Raw genomic sequence first — 13,157 nt, 5'->3', positions numbered from 1 at the left:
AGGCCCGCACCCCCTAGTTTTTAATGATATTCACACTGGTGACCTCTGCAGTGCACACAGCGTTGGAGATTCTTCTCTGAACTCCCACTGAAAGAAACAGCATGAATTACTTAAATTTTCACGCAAATTCGGCACTTAGAATTTTTTGGGGAGAATTCCGCCCTCTATCTCTGTAACCTGCTCCAGCCCGACAAGCCTTTCAAATTTCTGTGTTCCTCCAACTCTGGTATTATGCACACCCTTGATTTTAATCACTCAACCATTGACACCTGTGCTTTCAGCTGTCTTGGGCTTAAGTTCTGGAATTCCCTCCCTGAACCTCTTCACGTCTCTACCTCTCTCTCCACCTTTATGACAGTCCTTAAAGCCTACCTCTATGGCCAAGCTTTTGGTCATCTGTCGTGATTATCTCCTTATTTATGGCTCAATGTCAATATTTTTATTGCTAGCTATCTTGTCAAGTGCCTGAGGTCATTTTCTACATTAAATGTGCTTAATCAATGCAAGTTGTTGCTGCTTTGCGGTATACACTCCACAATCTGTTCCTAAACAATATTAGAACAATACTATTGTCAATATTTACTAAAATTACAGAATGTGCTTGCTATTTCTGACATTTGTCAGAACTTCCACTGGAGGCAATTTTTGTTTGAATTTCAAAGTGAATCAGTCTGAATGACAGCACAATTCATCCCACTGCTTTGCTGCTTATAACTAAAAGCATCCACTTATAATACAATACCAATGGGATTATGAGCAGGTAGCTGGTAAAGATGAAAACAGACAGCAACCAGACAAATGTGCACGTGCAGCAGCTCCATAAAATTTCTGGTTGAGATAGAGGAAGGTAAGTTAAAATGTATGTGAATCATAAGCATTATATATATTGGCAGAAGCGTGTAATTTAGAACTCCGACTCATTGAGCAAGCTTTTGTTATAAAGGCAACAATGAAGCTAAGAACGAACGTTCACTGTCGTTGGAGTGCAAATTAGATGGCACATTCCAATGATACAGAAGTCTGGAATTTGCTGTCTCAGATGCTACTCTCCTCCAAAGTCTTCCTGAAAATAAATCTCCCCAGCTAGCTCACCATTTAATACCATGGAACTATGGGAAGTTCTTGTACTTACCTCACAGATACAGCTGAACTCACCAGAAAAGGATTAGGGGCTTGTACATTTAAATGTAGCATGATAATTCTTAATTTCTCACCAAGCAACATCTCTGGGACCGAAAGTGCAGGATCTAATAACAGAAAGTCCAGAGGCAAATTTAACAAAATTTAACACATTGTTGATTTGCCACTCTCAGCAAAATCTAGACCATGTCACAGAGTCAGGCTCTTCAAAGTTGCACTCCTAATCCCACCCATATCGTGCCCGCCTGATCTCAGCTATGCATTTCTGTGGTTATTAATGATACATTGATCCTGCTTGGAGTCATTTTGAGAGCATGATATTCACTGAAGTCAATTATAATTTTCAGAGGTGCCTTCCCACAAGGGGTCATATTTTGGAAATATTGTGACAATTTACTTGAAATTCCTTTTAGTGATGAAGGAGAAATTAATTGGGTACTATCTATTGTTATCTTAAGTATAAATATTGATAGTTGGCATCTGTGAACTTGACCTAAAAGGTGAACAGAAAATGCTGGAAATATTCAGCAGGTCAGACAGCAGCTTTGAAGAGAAAGAAGAGTTAATTGGATTTTTGTGGGGATAGGGAGATTCTGGGGAGTTTTCAAAATGGCAGACAGGAACTGGAATCTGGAACTTCTGCCACCATTTTCAACAAATCCTATTTCAGCCAGTCGGGGAAAGGGAAAACACTGGTGTGAATTATGAGTCAGCTGTGCTATTTGAAATCATTGCACAGGACAAGGAAACTCAATTTTCACCTCCAGGGACGGCCGCAACCTGCAGTGTGTGTTCCATGAGATGTAAATGCTCGTAGAGTGTGGGTAAGGTGTGGAGAACTGTCAAATTGTCAAATTATTTAAATCCCTTGGCCTCTAAATTTTGAAAAGAAGAAGATCACCTACTTGAGTCTGTGAAAGCTAAAAGAAAATCTGTTCTCGCAGTTTCAGTACATGTTCATTGACATAACCCTAAGGGTTATCGCTATAGCATTATTACAACTTGACTGCTTCCACAACCTGTCATTATAATTGGACGACTATAAGTTCACAGTTTGATTGACAGATCCAAGGGGTTATTGAAGGATTGGCTGTCTTTGATATGAGGTTACGAATACGTTTGTTTTAATAGGGATTTAAATGTATTGGATGGGCTTTAAGAAATTAGAGTTTTTTTACAGAGTGAAGTCTCTAATAGATTTTTAGAACTTTATTTTCTTTAATCTCAAAATAGCTCTTGAGGTCTGCCCATGGTCCATACTAGGTGATTTAGCATGGGGGGTGGGGAGGATGCAAGGGCAAAGAGTGGTGTTTGGGGACATGAGTTGACACTAAGTTGCAATGCAAAGGGGCCAATGCAAGACACTAAGGGGCCATGCAAATAGGTGGAGGGGTAGATAGATTTTTGCTAAGGGGTTGAAACGTTATAGTAGGTAGGTGGGAATGTGGAGTTACAATCAGATCAGCCATGATCTTATTAAACAGTGGGACAAGGAGCGAACTGACCTACTGCTCCTAATTGTATGTTCATAAGTATGTATGTTCATATGGATTGGCATGAAGATTACAAGAGGCTATTGGGACTAGATGGAGGGGCTCGGGTTTAAATGGAGGATATAAGGGCCTATTGGTATTGGGTGGGGGATATGACTTTGCATGGAATGCGCATGAGGAGTGGGTGGGTGGTGTAAGGTGAGGAGATGTGAGGGTCTAATAATTAACTGGGCTGAAGTCCCAGGGATGCCAGGCAGACCTTTCACCTCAACAACAGCAAATGCTGGAAAATATCAGCAGTTCCGACAGCATCTCTGAAGAGAGAATAGAGCCAATGTTTTGAGCCTGGATGACCCTTCGCCAGACAATTATACTGATTTAAAACAACCCTTGGACAAAAACAAGAATTAATAATGTCTTCAAGTGGGATTAATAAAAATGCCTGCATATTTTTTCATTTGAATAGATGGATCCTCTGTATTTTTTTAAGAAATGTAGAGGAATGTAAAGGATGTGCTAGGTATAGAGCAATACCCAGTTTGACAACTTTCTGTTTAGATATATCTAGATTAGTTATCCAATGTAGTTTTAATGATAGAATATGGAAGATAGAGGAGAAATCCTTCATTTGTAGGACCAGGATTAACATGATGAAACATTTCTCTCTCTCTGATAATTTGAGATGCTGATAATTTGAGAGTCTTACATGAAATAGCTTCGGAAGTTCCAATTTAATTGTTTTGTTTGCTTGCTGGGCACATAGCAAAACCTTTTATTTTTCATCCATTCACAGAAGTAGGCAGCATTGGCAAGCTGAGCATTTATTACCCTGGTAGGCCATTTCAGAGGGCAATTAAGAGTCAATTATGTTACAATGACTCTCGAGCTACATGTACTTCAGACATGGTAAGGACAGCAGAATTTTCCTTTTTATGACATGAATGAACCAGATGGCCTTTTATAAACAAACCAGTAGTTTCATGGTTGCCATTACTGATAATAGAATTTTTTCTAGATTTATTTACTGACTTTAAATTTCCCAGATACAATGATTTGGACTTTTATCTCTAAATTCGTTCAGGCTTCTAGATTAGAGTCCAGCAACATAATCACTATGCTACTGCTTACTGTCACAATTTTAAAAGTAAAGATTTGTATTTATATACTGCCTTTCAGAAACTTAAGACATCCAAAATGCTGTACAGTCAATAAAGCACTTTTGAAGTGTGGTCACAAATGTCACGTAGGAAAATTGACAACCAATTTGCATAAGAAAAATAAGTTCAGACCAGTTCAAACCTGTAAAACTGGTACCAACTGGAGTTCTAGTTTATGAAAACAAAGCCAGTTCAGCACTGTTTTACTGGTACCCATCATTTATCGGTTCTACAGATTTATCGTTTTGGGGAAGGTCCCACAAATACAAAATTATCACAAGAGAGCAGTAATTACTCTGATCATGTGTGGTGATACTGGAAATGTGTTCCTGAAGATTTCCTTTGGAATTTTAAGCAAACTTTAAACAATTCGGGCCTGAAATTTCAGATATACCCTGTAAGGGGAAAGGTCAAATTGTTTTCATGCTGCCAGAAATCAGGACAGACTGCAGTCTCATCAGATTTCTACACTACTTTTACCTCCAGCTATGTTCCAATGTGGGGTGGACAGAAGGGACGTGTCTCAGGGATTCTGCAGCTTCAGTGGTACTCTCACCAACTTAGAGCTACCTGAAATCCAGAAGAATTTTTAAAATATTACTTCATGGGATGTGGACATCACATCACATGTTGCATATTCCTAATTGGCCTTGCACTGAATGGCTTTCTGGATCATTTCAGAGGGCGGTTAAGAGTTCACCATATTGGGGTGGATCTGGAATTGTATTTAGGCCAGAACGGCTAAGGTTGGCAGATTTCCTTTCCTAAAGGGCATCAGTGAACCAGGAGGGTTTACGACTATCAACGATACTTTCACAGTCACCATTACTGAGACAAACTTTTAATTCCAGATTTTTAAAAACTTAATTAACTGAATTTAAATTCCACCAGCATGGTGGGATGTGAATATCTCATGTCATTAGAGCATTAGCCTGAGCCCCTGGATTACTCCTCCAGTGATATTATCAATACACCAGCATCTCCTCTTTAGTTAAGAGCTTTAACATACTTCTGATTTTTGATTTGATTTATTATTGTCACATGTATTAACATACAGTGAAAAGTATTGTTTCTTGCGCGCTATACAGACAAAACATACCGTTCATAGAGAAGGAAACGAGAGAGTGCAGAATGTAGTATTACAGTCATAGCTAGGCTGTAGAGAATGGCAGAGCACCTTTCATCTACACCCCTTCTTGCAAGAAGATTTGGTTTGGCCCCATTGATGCAACTCCGCAAGTGCTTTGACTTTGTAGATTACCCTTTTCTCACAATATGGACTGATTTCAGGATCTTCCTCCATGAGCACCATTCTAGCTCACTTCTGCCGGCAGAGTGGGGCCAATCAATATCATGACTTTGCTGGAATTATATATATTCATTTCCATCAGCCATTCTCTTATTACTGCCAAACATTCCCATGTTCTTCTGGCCAGCTTTCCATCTTCCATCCTGATTGTGCTCCTGTGCAGCATTTTTCTATATTAAGTATGCTATATAACTGCATGTTTTTGTTTGGAAACTGTAAAAAGAGTACTTCCACTGGTTATGGAGTCAGTGACGAGGGGTTATCAAATTTAAATTATCCCCAAGAGAACAGAGAAAGGATAGGAAATATTGCTTTCTGGAAAGTTGTTAGAAGACATGATGCTTTGTCACAGGTAATAGTTGAGATATACACCATTCCATCCTTTAGGGGAATAGCAGCTATATTTTTGAAACAAAGGAAAATACAAGAGAAGGGATCAAGGCAGCTTGACAACTCCAGCAAAGCGCTAGCATAAAGAAAATAGACTGGCCAACTTCCTTCTCTGCAATAAACAACTATGGTTTGACCCCTCACTTAGCAGCCTTTCTGTACAAGGCCACTATCATAAACTTCTCTGATTCTACCCCTCAAATTATAATCTTAATACAAGAGGCCATAAGGTGCTTGTGTGGTAGTGGAAATATTTGCACTAACACAATGTGTGATGCTCTTCTCAGTTAAGACATATTGTTTTGGGAAGCTTACAGGAAGTTTTCTGTCACGATTAATTGTGCCACATTTAATCAGGAATCATTTGATGACAATATTATGTTTAAAATGTAAAGTATTCCACACACCAGCATTACAGTTCCTTACCTTGTCAACAAAAAAAATCATAATACATAAAACTCTAAGAATCAAAGTTTTCACTTCATTGTACACTCCATATTTGCCACAATCCTTCAAAGAGAAATGCTCCAGGCATCCAAAAGTCAGAATTTCATTTAAAGGAAAGTGAAAGGGACACAACTCACTGACGTCAAATAGCGGGATCCTCAAAGAGCATGTTTGTTGCCTGGCATTGATTACAGCACACTTGATCATCCCACTGACAGAATGGGAACAGACTCTATGTTGTATTTATTTAGAATAAAAGGGAAACAAGAGTCAAGAAAGGGAGTGGTCTCTTAAAACAAAAATGTTCAAGAGACTTCTCTGCCATCACAGCTCATTGTCTCATGAGGCATCTTATAAACGAAAAGAATTTCTCTGCAATGTACATAAAGGACTGTACAGTGACTATAAATCACAGATCCACCAACAGCTTGCTTTCAAGTTTAAATTTTCCTAATTTTCTACAAGTTCCTCGTTGCAATTGCTTTGAACTTTCAACCATTTTTCCTGAACGTAAAATATCAATTAATCTTGTTATGGGGATGTATTTTTTGGTGGAGCTGGCAATAATCTGTTAACTTTGAGATTCCAACAAGAGTTTATGTGTTTACCAGGTAAACGCCAAGTGAACAAGCAATGGTTATGTAATAAAATAAAATGATTCCGGGACAGAACATTTCATTTAACTTTTGAAAACCTGTGACTAAAACATATATTGCATCAAAATAATCACTAATTCATCATTTGACCACTCCTCACATATTTCCTTGCTCCTAGTAAAGCATTTTGATGGGTTTTATGTGCTCTTTTTCAACTTTGACTCTCCAGTGGGGAAGCTGCCAGTAGCACACATCACAAATTTGACAGCAAATTGCAAATGATTTTCCATGTGTTTGAATAAATCATCAGAAATCATCAGTGTGCCCAAATTTTCAATATGCACTGACAAGTGAAACTCTTCACTAAAAACCCAAAATTGTGAAACTATTTCTTACATATAATGCGTATGGTAAATTGAGAACAATTCATATCAAAGACTGTGAAGGTGATTTCTATCCTTGGGTATAGAACACTTCTAATTTGGATAGCACCACTTTAAAATTAGTCTGAACCCTGTGCTAAAAGCACTGAGTGTTCTCTTCAACTTTATTTTGACAGTTATTTACATTCCAAATGCAACTTTGGAGAGGGGTGACACCTCTGGTAAAAGAAGTGTGAATGCAAATTAATTTTCTATGTACATGATTAAAATGAGTGTTGCAAGGAGGAGAACAAATGTTTAGAAAACTTCTGTGGAGCACTAAAAAGCATCTCAACCCATTGGCAATCTTAGGATTCACAGAAACGCAATTAAAAAGTGGCAAGCCAGGATTAGGGGAAATGATGCAGGCATGACTCTGCAAGTGTCAGTGTAGCCTAGTGCTTGACTGTGTGTGTATTTGATCGCTGCTGAAGTTATGTGCTGCTGCATGAGGTGTTTAACATGAAGGCTTTCAGTACCATCCCATAGATCAGTGTGGCTGAATACATGAAAGAAGTGCAACCAAGTTTCAGACCATAGCAAACTTTTACCATCCCTACATGTGTGCCATTCCTTATGCTAAGCAGAGACGCAATGTAGTTGAAATAGGGGGAGCAGGTAAGCGTTTTTCTAACATTATCATTTCTTTTGGGGGATAAGCATGTTGTAGAAATACATAACTGCAAATATTATAAAGGAAGATAGTTCTATAATTGTTGATGCTTTTTAGTCAGTTCTTACTGTGCAATGCTTTTTCACAGTTTTTTACTGGAATCAGCCCAAGAGCAGACAGTTTGTTTAAAATGTCCACATTTATGACATAATGGTTCTTGGACTTCTCAAAGTTATTTTGCATAATCAAGAGGTTGAAAGTTTTTTTTCAGCTTCCAAAACAAAAAGGCAAGAAATCACATTCCAATCCCCAACATCCTTACCAACCTAAATATATTTAATAAACCATCAGAAATGGCTGACAGGGTCCAGAAGCACCCATTATCACATTAAATCACAGCTTTGAGGCAGCTTGCTCTGACCCGAAGATCTTTTTGCAAAGATCAGCTCATTATCTGATTTCAGACAATAAGAGGCTCATCTCAAGTTAATTCACTCTCATATGCTAAAGATGTTAATATAATCAGCCAAATCCTTTACAAGAGTCAGATTATGCCATTCCAGCACATCTATTTTGCTACCTGCAGTCTAACCATATTGCTGAAGACACAACAGTATTCTATAAACCATTATAGGAGCCTTCATGGGAAAATTAAAAAGACACCTAACAAGATAAAGCATAAAGATAACAGAGCATAAAGCTAATGAAGAAGAATTGCAAGAGACATGAAGGTTACTGTCAAGACCATTATCCACAGAAAAATGTTTAAGGGTCAACTCAAGAAAATGCAAGTACATAAATATGTGCCACAAATACTCCACAGGTTTCACGTTTCCTTGCTAGATGGTTGCTAATGGGACACCTGGCAGTTGGGTAACTTTCTACATCTATTTTGGTGAAGCTCACATTTAATCATTCTGAAAGGCAGTTGAAGAGGCTGCAAAGATCACTGGCAATTCTAACAGTCTCTATATTAATTACTCCTATTCACTGAAGAGCACAAACACTCTATAACATGTAGCTTGGCACAACTCTCACCTGGCAACTGCAAAAAGCTACATCCTCCACTGTGAATACTGTATTATTTTATTATAGATAAATATCTACCATATTTAGTCTTTCAATGTAAAATATTTATATGACATGAATGAGGCACCCATTATCTATGGTCTACAAAGCACATGCTCTTTACAAATATAACAATTTATGATAATTGATAACATATGTCAAGACAAAGAAGTGTTCTATTCAGTAGCTAATAACCATTATACTATCTTACTATTAAGAATGCAGAAGTTGTGCTTGCAGAGAAACAAAAGGCCATATATTGTGCTGAGAAAATACTTAGCAAAGGCAATTGTAAATTTTGATGCTGATATCAATAGTAGAATGTCTTAGAACACCACATTTTTGCATTTCAGCCAGTAGCATGTTTGTCACTACAGACGTATAACACACTTTTTTTCTGGAAAATTTATCAGAAATCAAAAACATCAACATCTACTAATATAGAATTAACTTCAAATGTCGTCATCCTTCCTCCACTTAATTTTGAGACTGCTTAATAATTATAATTGCAGATAAAACCATGGCTCATGTACATTCAATGTAATAGAAACAACCAATATGACCAATTATCAAGCAGAAATTAGAATAAAATGGTCTTAATGTTAAATGTTACTGAGATAGAAAGAAATATAACAAATTTGGTCCTAGCTAGGTTTCAGTGCAATGCTGTGAAGGTTTTACAATGATAAATACGTAGCGTTTGAATACATCTATTATAAATAACAGCTGAACAGTAATCAAATTTCAACCCACAGGGAGAAATGACATTAAAGAAATGTTGAACAGTTACAACATATTATGCGTAATAAAATTGGACAGGAAATGGTTTCACAGCCACTTGTATAAGCTGCTGCAAATTATATGAACAGACTTATCTGTGGAATCGGAATGGTTTTTAGTACATTTTGTTTCAAATCTGGAAGACCCATATTTCAATAACTTTTGACAAGGAAACCAGGCCCAGTTAAACACATCATTCTGGTTCAGTGAGCAAATGACAGTTTACGATAAAATTTTGCTGCTGGTGGTGTTCGTAGATGAAGATTTACAACGATTGGAACTTAGACGTATGATCCTAAATTGTGTTAACAATTCAGGTCCCCTTTGGCAAAGAAATCTCGTCCTGGCAAATGTTGCATCAAGCAATACCAATCGGCATGGTGTTTCTCCACCTTATTAACAGGCAGCTTCAGGTAAGTCAATTTAAAGCACTATTAAAAGTTTCTGGTATCACGCACATCTGGCGCCCAGGGAGATAAGTAGATGGTATAATAAGTGTATAGATATTATTATATATGTAGAAAAGGAGAAACGGAGTGTGCTCGCAATTCATCGCATTATTATTTAATCCCCTGAAAATGTAACAAAAGGAATGGTTACCTGACCCACCTTTCCCATTGCATAACTCAATTCCAAAATCATACAACTCGACTGGAGACTAAAGATGCAGAAAATCACACTGCATAGGTGAACAGGTACATAGGAGCACCCTCTCATCTTGAACACTTAGATATCACTGAGACGGTAAAAACTGAATAAATGTGTGAATCGTTTGCACAACAGAACCCTGTCACAGTTTTTTCCAACGTTTATCACTCTGATCGCAATGCAACTCAGTAGCACTTTGACACCCCAAAAAGTGACCCAACTTAAACCATAAATATTGTTAAATGTAAAATCGTGACGTGTAATGAAATAAAAGTCACGTATCCTCAACGTGCACACTTAACGCACCATATATTTGGGAGAACCTCGTTCAGATATCTAAGCCATTGAACAGATGTAAACTTCAGTTGTCCGGAACTGACTTGAGTGCATTTAAACACCATTACAAATAGCAATGGAAAATGGTTAAACACGCGGAACTAAAGCATACTAAACGCGCGTATGAACAAATATTTGCAATAGTTCGCACCTAATCCATACAAATACAATTACACTGGACGAGGATGTAAAAGTTTCCGGGATGCCTTTCATCCAGTTACCAGACGTGGGGGAGGGGGGGGGGAGGCACCGTGAGAGCACAAAAGCGCGAACTCCCCCTTCAAATATATAAAATATACATTGTATCTTAAAGAAAAGTTTCTGCTTTCACTTACTAGCTGTAGAGTGGAGATGAATATGAGGGTGCACCTGCCGCTGCAGCAGCCCATGGTTGGCAGAGGGTTGAGCTGAGAGGGTTGGGGTTTAGGGGGTAAGGTCCGCTGTTTTAACTCCCTCTCCACTCTGCAGTCTCTGGCTCTCTGTACCTTTCCCGCCAGTGGCTCGGGCCGCTTTGACTGCCAGGCTAGGCTAGGCTGGGCTGGGCTGGGGGGGGGGGGGGAACACCTGGCCGGCTGGCTCGCGCGCTGGCTCGCTCTGCCCGGGCTCAGCAGCAGCAGCAGCGAGTGTCCGCCAGGCTCACCATCCTCCTCCTCCTCACCATCACCGTGCCACACTCAGACAATCCGCGCAACAGGAACAGGACTCGCCAAGCAGGCAAGGAGGGGGGTGGGTGGGCTCTGCAAACTCTTTTTGTTGTGTTACCATCCACACCAGACCGTGCACACGACAGGCTCCCCCACCATTTCACTTCTCAGGAGATTGGCAGCGGCAGCCCGCCTTTATCTTGGATGCTAACTGGCTGGCGATGCTCGTTAGCTGAATTATTTCCCAGCTCACGGCTTTGCTGACGCCGCCGCTCGGAGCTGGGGGGGTGGGTGGGGGCAAGGGGGAGGGGGAACAACTGATGCGAAATGATGAACAAACCCGGATCATGATCTCCAAGCCAGTCGGACTCGCTCTTTTGTATCTGTCCGGTGCGAGCGCTGAAATGGAGCTTGGTTTGTTATCAATAACAAATAATTTTTTTTGGTGAAAAAAAACCCCTCTCTCTTTGCTGCTGCTCACTGCCGGGATGTAACAGGGCGCGAATCTGCTCGCTGTCCATTGATGGATTGACCGCTCTAACAACTTGTTCTCCGTCCTCCAGTCTCCCCTTTCTCCATTCTCACCAGGAGATCGCAGAGACGGGAGACACCGTGCAGTAGCTGCCCCGATGCCATCTGAGGCTACAGATTGGCAAATATGTCACCCGTTTGTTGGGAAATCAGACTTGCTATTGTAGTTCGAGTGATAAAACAATAAAGCACTCAGTAGTTATTATTGTCCCATCTCCTCTGTTTCGATGATTACTTTAAGAAGCAAACTGTGAATTTGATACATGTTCAACCTGAAAAAAACACAATAATATGAATACCATCCCACAATTACAATGAACAATGGAATACCCATGCCATTAGATGTTTATCAGATGAGAAATTTATCCTCCATTTCGTATGCTTAGAACAGATACGGTTCGTTATCACCACATTTTAAGCATTATTTATTCAGTTACGCCATTTCTTTATGTAACGTTTTCTATGTTAATGACCGAGGGACGGTTGTGCCATGGACAATTAAATCAATGAAGCCACCGAAAAAAATGATGCCCTCGCTGAAAAGTTGGTTGTTTTGATCACACCAAAATTGCTATTGAACCAAAAGCTTTTAAAGTGTAAAAGTGTGGTTTTGATTGATCTTATTTTACACAAAAAAGAGAAAGCCAATTCTGACGAAATTGGACTGCATTATTTCCCGAATTCAAGAGGCAGAGAAAAAAATAATCTGAAATGAACTGCAACGTGGGCTTCCCCTCTCCACAATGCCTGGCTGACAGAGTCCAACAATTTGTGCTTTTATTAGCAGCGTGGTAATAGAGTCAGCACAAAAAGACCTTTGGTCAATTGTGTCTGTCTGTCTGCCCCGCCCATCAAACACCTGTCTATTCTAACCCTATTTTTCAGCACTTGGTCCGTAGCCTTCTATGCTATGGCATTTCAAGTGCTCATCTAAATGCTTCTTAAATGTTGTGAGGGTTCCCACCTCTCCTACTCTTACAGGCAATGAGTTCCAGATTTCCACTGCCCTGTGGGTGAAAACATTTTTCCTGAAATCCTCTCTAAATCCCTGCCCCTTACCTGAAATCTATGCCCCTTGGTTATTCACCCCTCTACTAAGGGGAAAAGTCCATTCCTATCTGTCCTATCTACGTACCTCATAATTTTGTACACTTCAATCAAGGTTCCCCCTCCCCCTCCCCTCAGTCTTCACTGCTCTGAGGAAAACAACCCCAGCCTAACCAACCTCTCTTCATAGCTGAAATGCTGCAGCCCAGGCAACATCCTGGTGAATTATCACCACACCTTCCCTAGTGCAATTAAATCTTTCCTATAGTGTGGCGGCCAGAACGACACTCTCGCTATAGCCTAACGAGCATTTTAAACAGCTCCATCATAACCTCCCTCTTATATTTCACACATTGGCTAATAAAGGCAAGTATCCCATATGCCTTCTCCTCCACATTAACTACATGTCCTGCTATCTTCAAAGATCTATATACAGTACACCCCAAGATTCCTCTGTACTTCCTAACGTCCTAACTTTCATTAATCCCAGAATGAAAGTCTCTGCTTCGCACCGTGTTGCCACTATTTTCAATATA

General features: G+C 39.6%; 1 protein-coding gene across 1 annotated transcript in view; it reads right to left on the bottom strand.

Moving 5' to 3' along the window:
• Positions 1–10,788, bottom strand: part of nkain2 (sodium/potassium transporting ATPase interacting 2) — a 452,545-nt gene extending 441,757 nt beyond the window's left edge. Inside the window, exon 1 of the mRNA XM_078212808.1 lies at positions 10,735–10,788. Within this exon, the coding sequence (XP_078068934.1) occupies positions 10,735–10,788 (54 nt within the window). The remainder of the gene's footprint in view (positions 1–10,734) is intronic.
• Positions 10,789–13,157: the final 2,369 nt, after the last annotated feature.

The sequence above is a fragment of the Mustelus asterias genome, chromosome 5, assembly GCF_964213995.1.
Source record: "Mustelus asterias chromosome 5, sMusAst1.hap1.1, whole genome shotgun sequence".
Taxonomy (NCBI): Eukaryota; Metazoa; Chordata; class Chondrichthyes; order Carcharhiniformes; family Triakidae; genus Mustelus; species Mustelus asterias.
The sequence above is the reverse complement of the archived record's forward strand: the minus strand, read 5'-3'. Positions and strand labels throughout refer to the sequence as shown.